The sequence below is a fragment of the Papio anubis genome, chromosome 14 (assembly GCF_008728515.1).
Source record: "Papio anubis isolate 15944 chromosome 14, Panubis1.0, whole genome shotgun sequence".
NCBI lineage: Eukaryota > Metazoa > Chordata > Mammalia > Primates > Cercopithecidae > Papio > Papio anubis.
Genome location: NC_044989.1, coordinates 8,116,117 through 8,138,799, shown reverse-complemented (window position 1 = coordinate 8,138,799; position 22,683 = coordinate 8,116,117). Strand labels below are relative to the sequence as shown.

At 45.8% G+C, this 22,683-nt stretch overlaps 1 protein-coding gene across 1 annotated transcript in view; it reads left to right on the top strand.

Moving 5' to 3' along the window:
• The window catches only part of LOC101019097 (putative uncharacterized protein encoded by LINC00299), a 40,552-nt gene extending 19,379 nt beyond the window's left edge, over positions 1 to 21,173 (top strand). Inside the window, exons 3-5 of the mRNA XM_021924500.2 lie at positions 705 to 830; positions 13,693 to 13,810; positions 16,273 to 21,173. Coding sequence (XP_021780192.1) covers positions 705 to 830; positions 13,693 to 13,810; positions 16,273 to 16,530 — 502 coding nt within the window. The 3' untranslated portion in view covers positions 16,531 to 21,173. The remainder of the gene's footprint in view (positions 1 to 704; positions 831 to 13,692; positions 13,811 to 16,272) is intronic.
• The last annotated feature ends 1,510 nt before the right edge of the window (positions 21,174 to 22,683 follow it).

Here is a 22,683-nt window from a genome sequence, read left to right as displayed (position 1 = left end):
AGGCAGAGGCAGGCCCCAGGGAGGGGACTTCAGCTGAAAGGCTGAGCACCTGAATGGTCTGACCATAATTTCTCATCTCAGCAGTTAACAGCTAATAAGGTCCCCTGTTTAAAAAAAAAAAACAAACGCTCGGGCTCCAGAAGCAATGGACACCCTTAGCTGGTCATTAGCAGCCGTGGCTGGAGAGCTGGCTTAGGTGGAGTGCTGATGAGATGGTTTTCCCCTTTCATCTCTCCACACCAGAGAATGCGGGGAGCACAGTGTTGTTCTTTCTGTGTACAGAGCCAGGGGGGTCTAGGGCAAGAGGTTGCTATGGACTGAATGTTTGTGTCTCTGCAATTCCTATGCTAAAGGCCTAACCTCCTGTGTGGCTGTATTTGGAGATGGGGCCTCTAAGGAAGTCATTAAGGTTAAATGAGTCATAAGGGTGGGGCCTTGACTTAATCATATGTGTGTCTTTACAAGAAGAGACAGCAGAGAGCTCCTTGCCTCTCAGTTTACGTGCACACTCCTGGCCATGTGGAGACATAGCCAGCAGGTGGCCGTCACCAGAAACCAACCCTGCTGGACTTTGACCTTGGACTTCCAACCTCCAAAACTGTGAGGAATAATAAGTTTCTGGCCTCCTCACCTGCTCTCTCTCAGCAGGCAGGCCCATGTCTTCTGCCTTCCGTGGGCCACTCATTCTCTGGATTTTCCATTTCAGCAGTGCCTGAGCCTCTACTGGGTGTTCCACACTGGCTGCACTTATGGAAACCACAGACAAAAGATGGAAACAGCCTCCACCAGCATGGGGATCAGGTGTGGGGCAAACACAGGAGACAAAGCCGGTATTAGTTAACTCGTATTTAGTACTGACCATACAGCCATGTTCAAGGCACTCAATCCGCGTGAAATCATTCAGGGCTCAAAATAACCCTCCGAGGAAGGAGGGAGAGGCTGCTGTTATCCTCATTCTACAGGGAAAGAAAGAGGCTTAGGGGTGTGACGTGGCTTTTCCAAGGACACAAAGCCAGTGAGTGGCAGAGCCAGGGGTCACACCCGGACCGTCTGCATCAGGCCTCCCGCTCAGCCAGGTGCCATAAAACCATCTCACCAACATCCACCTGACAGGTGCTTCTGTGGCTAGAGCCCAGGACCCCACCAGCGCACAGAGGAGGCACCGCCTCTGATCTCAGGGACCAGCGAAAATCTCCCAGGGGAAGTCAAATCTAAGTGAAGATCTGAAGGGACAGGCAGGAGCTTGCTGTCATAAAGAACCAGAGAAGGGGCTTCCAGACATCTGAGGCAGGGGAGTCCTGGGGTCCTGTGAATGTAGAGAGCAGGAGGTGGGGCTGGGAGGACTCAGGGCATGGACAGGGGTCCACACCACAGGGAGAATGAAAAAACACCGAGAACCATCAGAGGGTCCAATCAGGGGGATGGCAGGGTCACACTTGCCTTTTAGAAAGATTTCTGCAGCTACCCGGTGGAGAATGGGTTGGAAGCGGGGTACAATGGGAGGAGTAGCCACTGCTTTTGAGGCAGGGAGACCGAGCAGAAGGATAGAGCCGCATTCCTGCAGATGCAGTGGTAGCTCAGACCACAGCTGTAGAGGTGAGTGAAGAAATAGCCCGGAGTGTGCGAGCTGGCTTGTGTCAGTTCATGAGAGCTAATTGTTACACTTTGAGGAATCTGGGGAGCTGGTTATTAAACACGGCCATTATTATACATGAAATTAAAAAAATTTACAACAAAACAAATGGTAGCAAAAGCAAAGGTGATAAATACTCAAATTCATCACTTCCTAATTATTTTGCTATGATCTGTTTTCCTGAAGGTATCTATGCCCCTCCCATCTGTAGGGTGGCATACTGTATCATGGTGGCCACTGCCTGTCTCTGCCCAACTCTGCGTTCAGTGAAGTCATGTTGGTCTCCACTGGTAACTTAAAATTTGCCATTCTTAGGTGGGAGTGTTTACAATAAGGAAATTGGCAAACATTGAAAATCAAGTTTTATTTTTTTCAACTGAGCACACCTCTGGATAAACCACTGCATTCTAGAGATAGAGCACATGAAAGAACCCCATTTATCCTTCCAGATTCATCCCAGAAATCTCCTCTAGCCACAGCCAACAGCCTCTCTGCCCTCCGGAGCCTCCTAACCTGTCCTGCGCTTCCCTCTCATCACTGTGGCTGGTGTCAGCCTTTCTTTTCATTCTTCAGGGTTCTTCTTGATGGCAGGATCTGTGCCTCATTCATTTCTAGAATAGAGGTAGTACAGATTTGGGCTCCTTATGCCTCTTTGAAGTCAGTGGGCAAATGAGCAAGGGAGTGAGATGGCTTTGCTTTTCAACCTTTGTCTCTGTTCTGCCTTTTTGGGAACCCTCTCTCACTTACTGGGTAGGATACTTAGATCACGATAAACCTTGGGCAGCTTTTGGCCTCTGAAGCAGCCTGGTGGCTGATGTGATGTTTTACATAAACTTCTGTACAGCTTGATGCCAAAATGTCTACTGAGAAACTACTTCAAAGGGGCTACTTTTGAAAGAAACTACTTTGAAAACGACTTGATAGTTAGCTGGGCCAAGGAAAATGTACCCACTAGCAAGGACCAGTACTTCAAAGGCATTCTGAAGGACAATTTAAAAGGAGCATCACGTGTCCGGATCACCTTGGGGGAAGTTGTCTTTGAAACTGATCTAAATCAAGGGCAATAGGGCACAAGGACATCAGATTTGTTTGAAGACAACAGCATCCTGTTAGTCTTGGAAAATAATTGCACAAAGCCACCGAAGTGCCACTTCCTCCCTTCCTCCCACACACCCTCCCGCCACACAAGCCTCTCTGCATCAGAGATCTTTCCAGGCCCGCTTCTGCCTTGGGTGTCACTTTGGTTAACCATTTGAGGGCAAATACTCGGAACGTTGATAAGAGGGTTAGTTAGAAAGACACCCCACTTCTCCTGTTTATTTGTGGGGTGTCCCCCTTCTCTGGGGCCCATTCCCCCAGGCTTGCCTTGGTAATTTTTCTAGACCCCAGAGGTCAAGAGATCTGAGCTCAAGGACAGGTCACTCCCTCCCATGAGAGCCAAGCCTTTGCCGCCATCTGTAAAGTTAAGCTGCTCAGTCCACTTGCCTGTCTCTTGGAGCTGCCGAGAAGTCGGAGGAGTAAATTGTGAGAAGCCACCAGGGTGCTGAGCTGGGGTGCTAGTCGTTCTCCACGCCACTTCTAGTTTAAGTACCCTTGTATTTTAAAGGAGGAACCCCAGGCCCAGCCACAGTGGGCGGCTTGACCAGGCCACACACAGGCACTTTACTGCAGGACTCGGGAGTGGGATCCTGTGCCCTCCTGCTCTAAACTACATCTGCCTTTCTCACCAACTCTTAATTATTCGCCCCGTCAGGTAAGTAATCTAACAACAGGAAATGATTGCCACCCATTTTGTTACAAATTTCCATCCAGGGAATGCACACATACCCAGCCACCCCCACCCCATCGCCACCACATGCCCTCTGCCACTTGGTTTCAGATGGAGTAAAAGTCCCCCTCTCCTAACATAGCCATGTTAACCAGGTGATTGTTCTCTCCCTGTCATCATTTAGTATACAGCACTATAAAATCAGAGTGCATATACATGCATAACTCTATGTGAATATATAAATAATATTAACAATCATGATAACAACAACATACATAGCACTGACTATGTGCCAGGGCTTATTCAAAGTGACTTGCATATGTTACCTCTTGTAATCCTGACAATTCTGTTAGGTACATACTATGATTATCCCATTTTCATGTGAGGAAACTGAGATAAAGAGAGGTTAAGTAATTTGCCCAAGGTCTCATAGCTAGTAATTGACAGAGCCAGAACTTGAACCCAAGCAGTCCAGTTTCAAAATCTATGTATGTGTGGACACATATGATTTACAGTGTGAAATATTCAAGACCATGTGTGTCCTGGATGTTAGGATGAAAGAAAGGATTGTCAGGGCTCTGATGTGCTAACTTCAGACTCTATCCCATTGTACTGTCATACGCCTGACCTCAGACCCGGTAAGTTGTCCCAGGAGGCTGGAATAAGACAGAGCAGATCAGGCACCGACATCCTGCCCTGGCCCTGGCCAGGGCTTCAGTCCCCAGCTGGGCCTCCCCAACTCCTGGGTTCCTGCTGCAGCTTCTTCCTTCACACTCTGGCCATCACTGCAGCTGTGTCAATGTCCTGTTCCCTCTGCACACTGAGCATGCCGGATCCTCTTGGCTGTCCTAGAGGGTCTGGCCTGACACAGATCGCAGCTTTCCTATTTAGAACGCTGCTGCCTTCTCCCGGGTCGCCAGTCTTGGTCAGCTTCTCAGCTCTTTCCCGGGGGAAACTGATTATTTACAGGACAGGATCTTCCGAAGCATGTCCTGGAGGACCAGAGGTGACCAGAAGTGACCCTCATCAGCACTTGCTGCCTTGTTTCCATGCTGGGTCATTTAGCTCGGGGACCAAAGACATGGACACAGAACTCAGAATTGCAATGCACTCCAGAAAGTACCTAGAAGTGTACCTGCCTCTTGAGAGGGGGCAAAGTTTGAAAACATCCCTGTCTTCCCGCCATCCTGTGAGTCCCACTGTCCCCTCAGTCTAGCAACAGAGTTGGCCCTCAGTAAGAGTTTATCGGATAAATGTGTTCCTGGGTTATCCCCACCTTCCCAGTTTTGCTCATTCGTTTCTTCAGTCATTCAGTTAGTCTTTCGTTGAACTTGTATTGTGTGCCAACTGTGTGCTAACTACAGAAAGTACAGACACCAACTTTTAGCCTCAGAGAAACTTCATTCCAATAGGAGAGACGGAAATGTACACAGATCATCATCTTGCAATGAGGTGAACGCAGCAATGGAGACAAGACAGGCATTCAGGAGAGCCAGGCCTGGTGGCAGGGAAGGGCATGGTATGTGGGGGGTAGAGGCGGGGTCAGGGAAGACCCTGCCAGGAGGAGAGAGAACTGAGAAGTCACCCTGAGGTAGAAGAGCCAGAGAGCAGGGCCCTGCGGTCAGCAGGAGATGCACCCTGAGTCTGCAGGCCGCCTTTCCATGACCGTAATGCCTCTAAAAGCACTGATTTCCCACCAAAGCTTCTTGCTTTGGCTTCTGGGAGATCATTTGGGATCACTCGGACGAGGGAGAATAGACCTCTGGAAGTTGACCACCTGCATCCCTTCCTTTCTACCTTCTCCCTTCTTTCTACCTTTCTTTTCACTTGTCGGCAACGTTCAAGTGGGCTCAGGAAAGTGGAGCTGCTTCTCCACCCAGAGCCCCCCAGAGCCCGTGTTCCAATTACGTAGTGGATTCTAAAGGCTTCCCCAGATAGGAGCCATTTCACTACCCGTGGGCTTTGATAAGCGCAGGTTCTTCCTGAGGCAATGTGGGCCTTTAGTGCAAGTTTCAAGTGTAATCCTCAGATAAGACCATTTTCAAAGGGCTTCAAAATGCAGCTAGCCTCCAGAATAGGTTTCAGGCTCCATGTAAATCAGAAGCCACTCCGAAATAGGGAAGCCAGCCTCCATACATCCACCCACACACCGCCAAGATGCAGAGCCAGCATGTAAGCCTGAAGGGCTGCCTGTGTCTTTATACTTCGATTACTTGGATGGGCAGGAGCCCAGGTGAGTCGCTTCTGAAGCTGGGTTCTTGGGTAACAATCCCACATAGAAGATAAAACCAAATTGGACTTGGATTTCACGCTTGATCCAAACTCTTTATTTTATTAAGGAAGCTGAGGCTGGGGGAAATTAAAAGAAGATCCGAAGTTAAAGCAACTAGTGAGTGGTAAAATGAGGACTCAGTGCCTTGCCTCGCAGCCAGTGTTTTTGCCACTACCTTACGTTCAGTGGCCTCAGAAAGAACCTTTTTTTTTTTTTTTTTTTTTTTGAGACGGAGTCTCGATCTGTTACCAGGCTGCAATGCAGTGGCGTGATCTCAGCTCACTACAACCTCCGCTTCCCGGGTTCAAGCAATTTTCCTGCCTCAGCCTCCTGAGTAGCTGGGATTACAGGTGCCCGCCATCACACCCAGCTAATTTTTGTACTTTTAGTAGAGACAGGATTTCACCACGTTGGCCAGGCTGGTCTCGAACTCCTGACCTCAGGTGATTCGCCTCCCAAAGAGTTGGAATTACAGGCGTGAGCCACCACGCCTGGCCCAGAACGAACTTTTAATGTAATTTACCAACACTTACGATTACCTATGTGCCAAGCATCACACTAGGTGTTGTGGGGCTACACCTATGTGCCAATCATCATACTAGATGTTGTGGAGCTACACCAACAAGGAGTGTAGGGCCTTGGCATGTAAGTGTATTACTACAGTTTAGTGGGGGACGAAGGTTCCCATGTATTAAATTGACACGCAGTGCTGAGTGGCATCATCACTAAACAGACAGGTATAGGTAGCTGCACACTCCAAAATGTTCCTTTGAAAAAGAGAATTGAAGCCAGGGCAAACATACCATGCTGAGTGATGGATGCAGAGGGAGTAGGGAGTTCCTGGTAAACACTGTCTCTGGAAATATACCAGAATGAATCACTCTTTTAGTATCATGATTCCAGCGATACCTTTGACAATTATTCTTAAATTTTGTTTCTAAATCAAACAAAGGTTTTGAGTTGCTTTTTCTTCTTCTTTCTCATTTTCTTAGAAGGAGCAGTGCTGCCTAAAATGGTGAGTGTGCGTGCGCGCGCACACACACACACACACACACACATACACACACACACACACACATTTGGAGTTTTTCTTTTCAACAGAGAGAATTCTGTGCTATAAACTCTCCTTCAGTTAGATTATACCCAAGTGTTGACTTTCAATTCATACCTCTGATATGAGTCATTGAGTGCTCTGATTCTTAGTTTATTTGTGCTGTTTTCAGTAAAATGGATTGAATGTGGGGTTATCCAACCATGGTGTGGTGCCTTGCTGCCTCTGACACGGGACTGATGAGATCTGAGTGCTTGGCACTATCTTACAGAAATGTCAAAATCGGATTTGGTCGGTAGCCAGCTTTCTACCTTCTCTGGAACATGGACAGAGCATCTGGGAAAATTCTCAACTTATTTATTACCCAGAGCACCAGACATTCCCATGCCACCTCATCTCTCAGAACCTGACTCCACACTGTTAACTGGCCTTATGTACCGCTTACATAGCTGACCATGGTTACGAACCTGCTTTAACGTCTCATCTTTGTCTTAGAGGCATTACACAGAATCATGGCTCAATTCTTCAGAGCTCACAACAAAATCGTGATATCTATTTCTAAATTAAAATTTCAGATTTCCAGACTTCCTTAGCTACTGTATCTTCTGCCTCTCTTTTGGAGAAATTGTCTTTCAACATCTCCTCCAGAGTCGAGAGTTTAAACCCATCCTCCGAGACAGGCTTCAGGGGTCCTCTGAATCCTCTTTCACTCTGTGTAAACTTCTCCGTGTTTATGAGCCGTTGTCTATATTTCCGGAGATAAGGCCCACGTGTTTATCAGATACTCATAGTGACCCAAGGCCTCAGATGGGTTAAAAAATCTGTTACAGAGATTTCCTATGATTTTGAAAGTAGAAAGGATCTGAGATAGTGCTTAATTGAAACTCTCATTTCACATATGGGGAAACTGAGGCCCATAGAGATTCCATTCTTTTTCTCAGGCCAACCATAGCATGGGAGTCCAGAAGCAAAAATTTGATTTTTTTAAACTTGTAAGTACCTTCCACTGTTCTTTATCTCACCTAAGATTGACTTCTGGGAAGCCTGGTAATCTGTGCACAGGGAGTAAGGATGTTAGATGACTGTCTTTGGAAGAACTGTTTTTCTCCTTTGCTTTTTGGTAATTTACTCTGGCAGTGGGTAGGTATTTTATCCCCAGACTTGTTCAGAAAATCCTGTTCACGCTGTTAATGTCTTTGCCCATGCAAATACCCAGTGCTGTTCTTGGCCATCAGGAACCGTCACACTGGGGCATTGCTCCGTTGTGCGTGTGTGCACGTTTGCAGGCACGTGCGCAAGTGTGCACTTACTAATGGAATTGCAAAGCAAACTGCAAATGCCCATAATAGGGAATCAAGAGAAAAGTCTCAAGTTAGACTTTTGTTTAACACTTGGCTTCCTAGAGGTTTGTAAAGAAGGTGTCTGTTTAGGGAAAGCCTTATTAAGCCGGGATGGTTGCCCTTAGCAAATGAAAGTGTTGACTAAACCTTGCTCTCTGTTGTGAAATGTAAGTCTAGTGAAATTCAAACACATTGTAAATTTACTAATCAGCTGTAATCAAAGCAGAGGGATATAAATACTCCCAGAGGGTGGCTCCCCGTGAGGACAACTGATGAGGTGACTTGAGAGGCCCTGGGTGGCTCTTAGGAGAGTTAAGGACGTCCATGGCCATCCCTGCTCCAGCATGAGCCCGCGTTTGTATGAAAGCACTGGCTCCAAAACAGCCTGGAAGATCGCTGAGAGAACACCTAGAGTGAAACTTGTATTTTACCAGCAAACTAAACCAACGTCCCTAGAGAAATGGCTTTGCTCAGGCTTCACACTGTGGCTTAATGGCAGGTCAGAGACCGGGACCCCACACGTCGGTGTCTAGCCAGGGATCTGGCCCTGGCACTGTGTTGCTGAGTCATGTCTGGCTGCCTAGGGGATATCGCAGAAGGAGCCCCTGGAGGACACACACGTTCATCATCTGCTCAAAACTGCACAGCAGGTGAATGGCGACATTGACGCTCTCACAAAAACAACAGACCGCATGGAGGGCAGCGTGCTCAGCACTTAACAGGAATTATCTTAGTAAGTCTTTACGACACTGTGATGAAGTAGGTAGCATTCTTATAACTGTCATTTTACAGACGAGGACACTGAGGTTCTGGGGGGTTAAGAAACTTGCCCAAATGATGTAATTAGTAGGTGGCCAAGCTGGAATTCCAAAGCGAGGATTTGTAAAGATTGTGCTCATCAAAACTCCCACTGCCCTTGTCTGTTTTTGTTCTTCCCCTAAAGTATACCTACGTTTTCTTGTCTCAGAGAATAGGATGTGTGAAGGACTTTGGTTCTCATTGGCCAGAGACGCCGAGTCCATCTCAGTCCGAAGTCCTGGGATCTGAGGTTCCCTGAGTGTGTGGAGTCCCTGCTAGGCAGGATGCAGTTTGACTGACAAGTTCCTTTTCCTTTATTTTCTCCTATTTAGCCACCTGCTTTTCCTGATATCCTCTTTTAGGAGGTTGTTGGGCCCCTGGGCCAGAGGCCTTTTACAGCAACCCGAAAATTGCCCTGTAGCAATCTGACAATAATTTTTTACAATAATTTGCGTATTATTTCTAAATACAGTAACAATTTGGGGTCTTTTGTGTTAGTTTTGTGTTTTGGCTCACCATCATTAGTTTGGATTTGTTGTGTGAAGTTCCCCAACTCCTGTCCTATTTCCATCCACCCTTTTATTCATGAGACAAACAGTAACTGTGTACCTACCCCCAGAACCTCCTATGACAAGGCACCCTGGGGCTCAGAGTAAGTTGTCCTTCCTTTTTTTTTTTCTTTTCTTTTCTTTTTTTTTTTTTTACTGTTAATAACACAAATAAATCTGCAATAACTATCTTGGTTGACACACAACTTTCCAAATGCTTGTCGATAGCTCTCTGGTGTACGACCTTAGTCTCTACTGCGTCCCTGCCTCGCCCGCCCATCCTGCCCTCAAGGGGACACAGGGCTCCTCTCTGGGAAGATCGAGGGTTGGCAGAAAGGAAAGATTTCTTTCTGCCTTGTGATATGGCCTCTGTGCCAGGCTCTGTTCTAGGCCCTGGGGATGGAGTGGGGAGTGAGGCTCAGCCCTGTCCTCTGGACAGCCTGGACTGGCTGTCTGTATCTTACAATTGATTTTTAACAACAGTAGGAGGGGACGAGCGCTGGAGAGGAACAGAAACCAGAGATCTGGGCTTGCAGCCCTCCCTGTTAACCTCGACATGGCCCCCCGTGTCCTCTTGGTTTCCTGTCCCTCACCACAAGAAGCAGTGTTCAAATCGGTTTCTAGATGGCTCCGATGTAGCCACATTTGGGTGGGTCTGGTGCATGTTGGCTCAGCTGGGAACGTGCCAGTGTTTGGGGGTTGTTGTTGTGCTAAGCCTGAGGGGCTGCTCACTGCACAAGGTCAGGGTGTCCTGGTGGGCCCTGTTCTGCTTTGTGATGACAGTGGCCCTCCGAGACGGTCAAGCCTGACCATATAAATTACCATATAAATAACCGTGATGGGTATGAATGACTCACTTCATAATTTCGTTTCTTAATTTCACACCTTTTGGTGCTACCATGCTATGCCTTGAGGGTCCAGGATGTGGAAGGCACTAGTACAGCCCCTGAGATATTTTTGAGTGGTGGGGCAGAGAATGTGTTACAGAAAGATGAATGAGGTTGGATGCAGTGGCTCACGCCTGTAATCACAGTGCTTTGGGAGGCTGAGGGGGGAGGATCGCTTGAGGCCAGGAATTTGAGACCAGTCTGGTCAACATAGCAAGATTCCGTTTCTTACATTAAAAACAACAACAACATCAACAACAACAACCCGTGAACAAGATCCAAGGAGTGCAGGGAAGGGAGTGGGTGCCTCTCAGCACACTTTGATGCTGGTGCACTGAGAGGTTCTCCTCATTGGGATTTCTTTGTTCCCTTTGTATTCCTCCCGTTCAAGCAACCCTTTCTCTGCTCTTCCTAGGTAAGGGGTGTGAGAGCAGAAAGACAAGCAGTTCTGTTTCGGCTGCAGTGACCACTGGGGTGCTCTGCCCAGGCCTCCTGCTTGCTGCGGTGACAGTTGATCATGGCCATGGCAGAGCGTGAACTGGATGCCCCCTCCTGCTGCAGGGAATGGCCTCATTTCAGGTCATGTCCCCCAGGTTCTGAAACTGACTGAGGAAGTAATACAAAGGCTTGGCCGTCTTGCCTCAACTTGGGACAACTCTGATGGGCCGTCCCAGCTCGAGAGCTCCACTTAGGATTGGTCGGGGGTGGTTCCGAGTGCAACCTCATTGCTGCCAGCTTCAACTTCTGCAGCATCCTACCTTTCTCACTTCCTTACAGGAGAATCTCCCAAGAACATCCCCTGATCAGTGCCCTGCATGCGATTTCCATCTCAGACTCTGTTTCTAGGAAGCCTTTCAGGCAGCTGACACTGGACGTGGTTGTGAGTCGCAGACCCTAATGAAAAATTGGAGAGGAAGCAGGTGGCCGGCTGATGAAATGATAACCAGAAGGCCTGTGGGCTTGGGTGGCTGAGGCTACTGAGTGTTGAAGAGAGAGAGGCAGAGGCACAGATGACTCATCACGGATTTCAGGCAAACTGTGAAACCAGAGCACTTCCTTGGCAGCATTTAAGAAAACCCCGATGATCTGCAGCTGGAAGGCAGGTTGGCTGGAGGACCAGTCTGAACCCTGAGTAGGTTAAGTTCTCAGTCCTTCAGGCACAGGGCTCTAATGGGAAAGAGGTGAGACCCTGACACTTAGGGCGGGAGCCCTGGACAGTTGGGAACCTTGAACACTTACATGTCCCTGAGTTCCCTGGGCCTGCAGAAACAGCCTACTTCTAATGTCATGTAGAAGATTGTAGACTGCTTGAACCCGGGAGGTGGGGCTTGCAGTAAGCTGAGATTGCGCCATTGCACTCCAGCCTGGGCAACACAATGAGACTCAGTAAAAAAATAAAAAAAATAAAAAAAAGGAGGACTCTCCTTTTTGGAAGATCATACAGAGTTCTCAAATGAGGTAGGTATCATACAAGACATTGCTTGACCCATCAGGATCTACCCTCGTCTTTCCTGTTGGCAAAACCAGCTGAAGAACAAGAACCAAATATCAGCACAGCCCGACTGGGGATGAGCTAGGCTGGCTTGGCCAAAAGGGTATATCCGGTGAAGCAGCTGTGGGATCAAGCTAGTATGTCCCAGAGGACCTGGGAATATATTCATGGGATTGGATCCGAGTGTAGATATAAAATAAAATAAGGTTGAGTTTATTGAGAGGGAGCACTCTAGGTGGCACAGGATTAAACATCTTGGTCAAGATCCCTGGAGAGAATGCTAAGACTCAATTCAGATGATGCTTAAAAGCCTAGAGAAAGCAGTGACCCACACTCAGGCAGATGGTGGAGGGAAGGATCAAATGGCTCAGAGAAGTGGGCATGCTGGAGTGGATGTGCTAGTATCCACGGCACTGATTATTTTCCCGAGATGGTCTGGAGGACTTCCCATGTACAAAGGAATGCACTGGTGAGAGTGGCCCCAAAGCCACTCAGCTCAGGAATGGCTGTGCTCTACGTGCCAGAGCTGATGACAGATGAAATCAGAGAACTGGCTCCTGGTAGCAACAGGGATGATGAGATCCTGGGATTACAAAGGCCAAGTGGTATGCTCATCATTGGATGCAAGGCAGAGGCCATGATCACAATGAGAGGCGAGATCAGTGGGGCACCCAGGGGGTTCCTGCCCTGCAGAGAGCTCTCAGTAGGCTCATTGTTTTAGAAGTGAAATAAATGGGCATCCAACAAGGGCAATGCTTAATTTCTATAAGAAAGCAAGTGTGGATTACTAGGAGGTACAATAGTCAGGATCTCTTGCCTAGTTTCTTGAATGGAGCTAATTCTCAGCCCCAGAATCTGTTGACTGAAGAAGCAGAGCTCCTCCCAGGAAGGACAGTACCACATTACAGCAGGTGCTTTCAGCAATAATTCCCCCAGTTCTCACCTAAAGGTATCTAGGACATTTATTCAAGCAAATGCACACTGGGGAAAGAGGAATGCCTTAGCTTTTCAAGGACTATTAAACTAACATTGATATTTGAGACTCAAGATGCTACCATAACCCTCCTATTAGACTGGAGACCAGGAAGGCACATAATAAATTGAGTCTTGGTTCAAGCCTAGCTCACATTCTTCATTTCCCTGGTACTCTAGTATAATAGGAGTGAATGGCAGGTTCATTGGCAGAACCTGTGCATTGACTCCTTGGCCTAGAAGAAAAGATGTTGTAGTGAGGTAGGCCTCTTCCCCTATGAGATTGTAAACCACAGACACGACCACATCTTGTGTTGATGGCAGGAATGTCAGAGATGAGTGTTACCCTCAAAGACTTAAAGGATTCAGGGGCTGTGGTCCTTGCCCTAGCCTCATTTAATTCACCAGGCTGCCCCGCACACAGACCTGGTGGGCCATGATGGGGGACACTAAATATCCATACAGTGAGTCAAGTCATATCTCCACCTGCAGTGGCTGTGCCAAGCGTGGCACTTTTGCTAGAGAAGATTAAGCGGAGTCTTTGGCCTCTCTAAGGAAGCTATTGACTTGGTGAACTGTTATTTTTCATCCTTGAACAAAGGAGGGTCGGAGGCAGTTTGCATCAACCTGGAACAGGAACAGACAAATAATACTTTTATGGTCCTACTCCAGATCCATGTGAACTCTCTCACTTTTGTTGCTTAAAAAAGTTCTTATTTATGGTTTATTTTTCGTTTCTAAAACAGACTCCTCATATAAATGAAATCATAATATTTTGTTAATGGTAGAGATTAAATCATGTATTGTAGTTGTTGGTTTTATATTTTTAAATGCATCTTTAGTTTTTAAATGAGGCAAATTTCGGTTGTCTCTGAGGAGCTTAGAATTACCCAGTTATTTTTTAAGCATGCTAACTTTTGTTGTTTTTTAGTCTGAAGTCACCTGCCCTGTCTGGACATTCCATAGCCTACCATTTTTACCCACGACTTCGATGTGGTATGCTCATTGGACCAGATGAGCAAGCAGTGGCGAGTGGGTTGGAGGTCTTGGTAAGCCACATGCACAGCAAGGCTGGGAGGTCAGCCCTGTGAAGACTTAGAGGGCTTCCACATTGGTGGAGTTTTTAGGGACTTAACAGGGGAGTCCCTCCAAAGTAAAGAGAGATTGCATTTCATACCTCCTCCCATTAAAGAAGCAGCACAGTGCTGAGGGGCCTCTTTAGCTTTTGGAGGAAGCATAGTTGGCCCTTGCAAACACAGCTTGAACCCATTTTCTGGGTGATGTGGAAGGCTGTCATCTTTGATTGGGACCCAGAAAGGAAAGCATTCTTAGTAGGTCCAAGTGATGATGGTGCAAGTAACCTTGTCATTTGTGCCATACGGCCTGGACAACTGTTTGGTACTCTGTGGCATTTATGGTGTGGTGTGGCAGAACTTGACGGCACTACGTGCACGTATAATGCATCACAGAGGTATGGAAAGGACATCGTGTGGAGCTCATGGCAAGCCCTGGGAGAATTACTGCACTCCTGGCATCCTGGAGAAAGGCCATGCCATCAGCACCAGAGAATACATAATTTGAGAAGTGGCTCCTGGTGTGCTTCTCAGCCTTGATAGAGATGAAGCATGTCATCATGGGAGGTTGAGTAACCACATGGCTGGGCTGGTTTCTGTCAGACTCAATTGCTTCTACACTTGAGTGGGCCCAACAGAAGGGGAAGTAGGATATCTAGGACTGCACATGAGCAGGGTCAGAGAGAACAAGGAAGTTGCACAAATGGTTTGCTTGGCCCTCAGGTCATCCCCTACTCTTGTTCTGGTTTTTCTCCATCTGCTTACACTGACTGCCTTCTCTCAGGCCAGGATGACTTGTTTCACTGGTGCGTGTGCATTTAACATGGATTTCAGGCAACACCACTCAGGGATGGCCTTGGGAGACAGCAGTGAGGGGAAATCTTCTGAAGCTTTTCTATCTGGGGAGGTCCTCTGGTCATCCACTTTGTAGGGAAAGTGAGGTGGCCTGAGGTAAGCATATGTGCCCTGTGACACTTATGGCAAAGCTCACAGGCCGTAGGATGTTAGAAAAAGAGAAAGATTGGAACACGAGAGACAGGAAAGTCTGGGGAAGGGGCCTGTGGATGGATCTATCGGGGTGAGTGCAGAGTGTGATTGAGTGCAGAGTGTGAAGATCTGGGTGTCACATGGTGATCACCAGCAAAGATCACTCCTGTGGAAGGGGCAGAAACAACCAAATCGGCAGGGCGACTTGGCCAGTGGACATTAGTAAGCCTGTCATTGCCTCACCCAGTGCAGGAACAACGGATGCCCTAGTTGCAGAAATGAGGCCGTGCAAGAACCCATCAGCACAGGCTCCCACTCTCTGTGGCTCTTCTACATGCTGCTGCTGGTGAATGTCTAATCTGTTAGCAGCAGAGACTAGAAACACCAAGCCCCCATGTTAGTCTTTTAAACAGACTAATCAACTATTTGGTGGTAAGTTGGCTCTGTGGACCTTTTCTGCCATGCAGGGGATACAGACTCCTCTAGACTTGGGTCATCAGATAGTCTTGGCATAAGTTTACCTTTTCTGCCTGCAGCGCCTACGCCAGCATCACTATCCACCAACACGGGATTCCACCTAACAGTGCTTTAGGTCAAGAAACCCATTTTATCACAATGGAAATTCAGCAGTAGGCACATGACCATGGGTTCCACTCTCCCCATCACATATGACGTCACCCAGAAGCTCCCTGCTTGACAGAGAGGTGGACGAGCCTTCTATAAATAGTTAAGGGCCCAAATTAGAGATGATACCCTATGAGGATGGGCCACTGTCCTCCAGGGCAGTGCACATACTACATCAGTGCTGCTGTATCCCAAATAGGTTGGAACCAAAGAAAAGAATAGTAGTAGGAGCCGCCTTACCATCACCCCCAGTGACCTACTTAGGGAATGTGTGCTTTCTTTCTCTAACATATGAGGTTCTGTGGGTGTAGAGATCCTGGCTTGCAGAGCAAGAATGCCTCTGTAGGAGGACACAGCAAAAGTCCCAATGAACTTTAACTTACACCAGTCACTTGGTCACTTAGAGTCTCTCATGACAAGGATCAGCCATAAAGGAAGGGAGATATCATCCTGGTGGGCACAGTTGACCAGGGGAAGTAGGGCTGAAGATGCACAGGGGCCAGGGAAGAATGTGATTGTTGCTCGGAAGATGCACTGGGGTGTCTCTTGGTGCTCCCAGGCTCAGTTTTAACTGCGAGTGTCCAGGTACAGATGTCATAGCTCGCAAAGGGGATGATAACTAGAGGTGCAGACCTGTGAGAGATGATGGTCTGAACTGCCCCACCAGGCAAGCTACGTAGACCAGCAGAGGTACAAATTGAGGATGGGGGGAATCTCCAACCAGGGGTGGAGGAGGAGAATGATGAATATTGGTTATAGCCTTGAGATCAACTGCAGCAATGGGGGTTGAAATGTATTCTACTAATCTTCCCTTGTAAATTTCCCAGGTAACCAATCTAACCAAAATCCTGGGAGAGCTGTTCCCCAATGCGGCACACTTCCTAGAAGAAGCAAGTGAATTTAAAGGGGGGAGAACTGTAGGGAAGTTCATCACCAAATCTGTGGTTCTTTCCCCGGATCTTTCTTCAGGGCCAACACATCCATCGCTCAGCTGTGATAGACAGGAGTTGTGGGTGGCTCACCTCTCTCACTGGGAATTGCCCTCAGCAGTAGGGAACTCATTCAGGATTAAGGCATCTCCTTGAGGATGGCCCCTTTTCAATTACTGGCTGACACAGGAATATGAAGACCTGGTCCTTGTCTCAGCTTGGAACAAATCTGAAGGCCCATCACAGCTTCAGAGATCCTTGGAGAAGGCTGAGGTCTCTACTACAACCTTACTGGAGAGTTGTCTTCTCTCTGCCCAACTCCCCTTTCCTTCCTTAATGTTTCTTTGAGAGCACTTCTTGTATTAGTCCATTCTCGTGCTGCTAATAAAGACATACCCTAGACTGGGTAATTTATAAAGCAAAGAGGTTTAATGGACTCACGGTTCCACATGGCTGGGGAGGCCTCACCATCATAGCAGAAGGTGAATGAGGAACAAAGTCACGTCTTACTTACATTGTGGCAGGGAAGAGAGGGGGTGTGCAGGGAACTCCCCTTCATACAATCATCAGATCTCTTGAGATGTATTCACTATCACGAGAACAGCGTGAAAAAGAGCCGCTCCCACGTTTCAGTTACCTCCCACTAAATTCCTCCTAAGACACGTGGGGATTATGCCAGCTACAATTCAAGATAAGATTTGGGTGGGGACACAGCTAAACCATATCACTTCTCAATAACCTTTTTCATGCAATTTCAGGCTGTTTCCTGTAAGCTGGATTTTAGAACATCCTAGGCCTTTTGGATATTAGGCTTTATGGAATATGTCAGGTTCTAGAAAAAACGATCATGAGCAAGAGTAACAATGACGCCTCACTAAACAAAAACAAAATATAACAAAACAAAAAAATGAGACTTAGGACAAAAGTTTCTCAGTGAATTTTCTTTTATTATGATGCTGTGACTGTGACTCTCTTTATCCCTATGGGTGTTTTGCTTTGAAATTTATTTTTGTCTGATATTCATAGAGCTAATTTGATTTTATTGGTAGTAATATTTGCTGGAAAGTCCAAAAATCTTCGAGCTATGAGTTTTGTTTTAGTTAATGCAAATTTGCATTGACTTGAGTAGAAAGCCTGTCTTTCATTGTAAATTCTCAAAGCCTTCTCCTGTTCTCAGTCCAGTCTCTCGGCACCAAGGTGGTCCCTATGTGTCTGTGGGTGTGGGGTTTACTTCTCCTATACCCTCACAATGAGGATATAATATTTTGGGATCCTAGATTTATGGAAGAAGCCTCTCCTATTGGACCGTCCACTTTTTCACGGGACCTGGGCTTTCTCATAAAGGCTGTGAAAATGAAAGTTCACCAGATTTGCTTTCAAGGCAAAAATTATTTCATTGCTCTTATTTCTCGTTACCAACTTTCCTTTAGATTTTGACCTGATAACTCCTTATTGTGTAACAAAAATGTTTCTAAGAATTTTAGAACATTTTAATCCAGAATTTTTAGTGTTTGATCAAAATACTCAGCCTTGCATGTTACTGGAAACAGAAGTCCTAGAGGCAATTTTTTAAACAAAGAAAATTTCAATAATGGTGAAATGTTATCATCTACTCACGCTGCACATGTGGGGAACTGGTTTAACTGGTATGATGCAAATACACACTTTGAAATTGGCGTGATGTGCTATAGGATCCTGAGGCTGCATCGTGTTCATTTTAGTTCACTTTATGAGAGACAGAGAGAGAGAGAGAGACTGTTTCACATTTATTGGATGGTGTTTCCGAACAATTTCAACAATTGATTCGCATTATACAGTCGAGACAATAAAATTGAAAATAAATTAAAGCCACTTAAACAACTGTTTTGTGGAATAAATATGTAAAATTTGAATATTTATGATGGTAAATCAGATTAAGTTGCTGAATACTTTTTTCTAATCTTTCATCAATGATGCAAAGCTCTCAGGAGTAAGTTTATCAAGTTTTTGTAGTGTGTTTTGATTAAATATAAATAAACTAATCACATTTTTATGGTTACAAAATAGTTCATTAAATGGGGAGGCATGATAGCAGACTTTTCCTCTGGAAACACACGGTTAGCAATGTAGATTTGCATTCCACAAAGGCTAAGAAATAACAGGTTGTATATAGCTGATGAGAAAGCTTCATGTTGACTTTTAATAACCATTACACTGAACACTAAGTTTTAATATTTTGAACTTGTTCCAGAGAACCTCGAGTTGTTGTACTCATTAATTCTTTGGGACCAACTTACTGATGTTCAAGTTCATGAAACAGGCTTTGCCTTTAAGATTTGTTTTCCTCAAAATACAAGGTATGACATTTGGGAGAATTTGTAAGTTTTTTACTAAGGAATATAAGAGTAAACTCATGATTTCTTTTAGTGTCCTTTCACCTTGGACTATTGATTCTTCAGTTTTGAAGCGGATTCTGCACTCAAGAAACATACCATTGAAGAATGGGACTGGTGGGAAGGTGAGGAAATGGAAACTCTGCCGTTAAGTAACTTGTCCTTGGTCTTTTACCTGATAAATGGTGGGACACTTTTCTGCTCTGCCAAATGACACCTTCACTTCTTGGATCCCCTCCAACCTCCTAGACCCCTTCCCTTCCCTTCCTTTCTCCTCCATCTCACGTCCTTAAGCGGACAGAGGCAACCAGGTAACGACTTCGTCTTTTCACCCATGTCTTCCTACACACATTCCATACTTGAGATCAATTGCAGCAGTGGTGGTTGAAATTTATTCCTCTAATCTTCTCTTGTAAATTTCCCAGGTAACCAGTCCAACCAAGATCCTGGCAGAGCTGTTCCCTGATGGGGTACACTTATTAGAAGCAGCAAGTGAATGTAAAGGAGGGTGGACTTAGAGGAGACGGTGGTGCTCTACCCAGATCTTTCTTCAGGGCCAACACATCCATTGTTGAGTTGTGACAGACAGGAGCTGCAGGTGGCTTGCCTCTCGCTCTGGGAATTGCCCTCAGTCATAGGGAGCTGCCTTACTCAAGGGTCAGTCACCTTCTGGAGGTTGGCTCATGTTCAATTCGTGGCTGATACGGGAATACGGACCAGTCCTTGTCTCAGCTTGGGACAAATCTGAAGGCCCATCACAACTTCAGAGATGAAGGGTGGGAGCTGCCTCCACTGCCGCGTTTCCTCCTGTAGCTTCTTTTCATGGCCATTGTCTTGGAGTGTGCCCTGCACTCCATCCTCCCAGCACTCCTTGGCCTTGCCTCTGTGTGAAGATCTGTTCTTCAGTTTCTGCTGCACTTTCCCATCAGCATTCAGACTCCTCTAAAGTAAACCCAGGACCCTTGTTTGACCTCCCGTGCCTCTCAAGTTCCTTACAGGAGACCTCTGCTGAGATGCCTCTCTCTCTAATCCTCTCCAGTCAACGCAGGTTGGGCCTATACTTGATGAAGCTGCTCCACCAAGGTTCCCTCTACCTTAACAAATCCTGTGCAAAGTTCTTTCTCTACATCAATGGAATCTTTCAGCAAAGTCTGGCACAGAGCTCTGCTCCTTTCTTTTAGAAATAGTTTCCCCGACGCATTTGTGGGACACAAACAATCTCATGGCTGCTATTCTCCCCGGGTTCCCTGGCCACTCTTTCTCTTGTAGTGACTCCCTGCATTAATTTCCTGTTCTGCTGTGAAAAATCACCACAAACTTAGTGGCTTCAAACAATGTGGATTTGATATTTTACCCTTTTGTAGGTTAGAAGTTCAACAAGGATCTTTCTGGGCTAACACCAAGGGGGTGGCAGGGCTGTGTTCCTGCTGGTGGTTATAAGGGAGAAATTCTTTCCTTGCTTTTTCCAGATCCTAGAGGCCACCTGCAGTCCTTGGCTTGTGACCTCTTCCTCTATCTTCAAAGCTAAGAGCCTAGCGTCTTCTCTCCTCTTTGGCCTCTGCTTCCATCTTACATCTTCTTTCCCTGCTTTGAACTCTTCTGCCTCCTCTTCTAAGGGCCCTTGTCAAACAGGCGCCCACCCAGGTGATCCAGAATAATTCTCCCCATTGCAGCATCCTGAGCTCATCTGCAAGGTCCCTTTTCCCACATAATAGAATGACTCACAGGTGCTGGGAATGAGGACGTGGACACGCCTTGGAGGGGCCATTATTCAGCAGACCACAATCCCTCTCCCTAAATTCACCTCTTAATTTTGGGGCATCCTAAATTTGGTTCTCTGCTCACTTCTCTTCTCCATCCATACTCTCTGAGGAGAAGAGCTCGCCAAGGACCATGGCTGTAAATGCGTTCTTTGAGCTGGCGTTTTTCAAATTGTATCTCCACTCCGGACCTTGTCCCTGAGTTCCAGGTTTGTATTCATATCCACCTGTGTGCATTATCTACCCAACAATTCATGTGGATGTTTAATAATGATCTCAAACTCAAATATCTACAAAAGCCTCTGAATTTCTCCCCCAAATCTGTTTTTCTGCACTCTTCCTCTCGCTGTTAATGACTCCACCATCCACTTTGTTACCTGAAGAAAAAACTCAGGAATCTTCTGGATTATTCTAATTTACTTTATCTACCTCCCACATCTAATCTATGGGCAAAGTATCGCAGCTGCCATCACTGATTCCACGCTTCCTTCACCTCCTGCCTGGGCTTGGGAAGCAGCTACTCAGCTGCTCTCTTTGCTTCTGCTCTTCCCGTCTGAGGTCTACCTTTCACCCAAGATTGAGGTTTTTGTTGTTGTTGTTGTTGTTATTGTTGTTTTGAGATGGAATCTTGCTCTGTTGCCTGGGCTGGAGTGCAGTGGCGCAATCTCAGCTCACTGCAACTTCTGCTTCCCAGGTTCAAGCAATTCTATCTCAGCCTCCTGAGTAGCTGGGATTACAGGTGCCCACCACCACGCCCAACTAATTTTTGTGTTTTTAGTAGAGATGGGGTTTCACCATATTAGCCACGCTGGTCTCGATCTCCCAGCTTCAAGTGATCCACCCACACTGGCCTCCCAAAGTACTAGGATTACAGGCATGGCTCATCCTGCCTGAACCCAAGAGTGATTTTTTAGTAACCACTTTTACTAGCAAGAATTTCAAACCTTCCAAACAATACAGAGAACGATGAAGTGAGCATCCAGGTATTTATCACCTAGATTTAATGTTGTTAACATTTTATTTTATATCACTATCTTTTTAAACAAAGAAATGATCACATGCTTGTGAAGTCTCTACTTATTCCTCCTTAATCCCATCCCCAGCTCTCAGCAAGGTAGATGGCATTGTGTGATATGTTTTTACACTTTACATAAGTGTTTTGTATTAGATGTTTCTGGCGCTTAATTTTTTGAGAATTATATTTGAAGTATATACATGTTAATATACATAGATTGGCTTCATTCATCTTAATTACTGTTTATCATTATATAAACATAGGACAACATAGTTAATCATTTTCCTTTTGTTAGGCATTTAGTGATAAAATTCACTGCACACCACTGCAGTGAACATCTATGTGCCTAAATCTTTGTGCACAAGTGTGAGAAACAGTAGAACAATTTGAAATTTTAATGTAGCTAAGTTTATCAATCTTTTTCTAAAATGTTAGTGCTTTCGTAACTTGTTTAGGAAAGCTCTTCCCAACTCTATGAAGGCATTCAATTAAATCTTCTAAAATTTTACTTTCTAAATTGAGGTCTAATCATTCTGGAATGTGTGTGTATGTGTGTGTCTGTGTGAGTTAGATATGGTTAGCCAATTGTTCATCACAATTTAATGAATATTCTAGTTTTTACCCACTGAATTTTAAGGCTGCTTCTGTAGAGTACCATGTTTCTAAAAGACATGGTACAGCAGCGGTCGTGGAGGCATACAGCCTGGCTCCAAAATCTGGCTCTGTGACTGATGAGGAGGTAGGTGTGCCATCTTTGACTGCTTACACACACTGTCTGCATCTCTGCCCCAGTTCCCCCCATTTGTAAAAGGAGAAACTATGAGTAACTACTTTTTGAGTATTAAATGAGCAATACTGCACTTTGATTTCTTCATGCGGAACCTGGCACTAATACTCCGTGAATATTAACTATCATATTTAAAATATTATACTTTTTATTTTATGTAAGTCTGCTTTTGGGTTCTCTATTTTGTATCATTGGTTTAGTATACCATACCTGTATCAATGATGAGCAATTCAATTACTGTAGCTTTATAGTAATCTTGATATCTGAGAGTAAACATAGCAAACATTGCTATTTTTCTGCTTGCTCTGAGAAAAGCAATATTAAGATTTTGATTGCAATACTATTGAATTTATAGATTATTTTGAGAGAATTGCA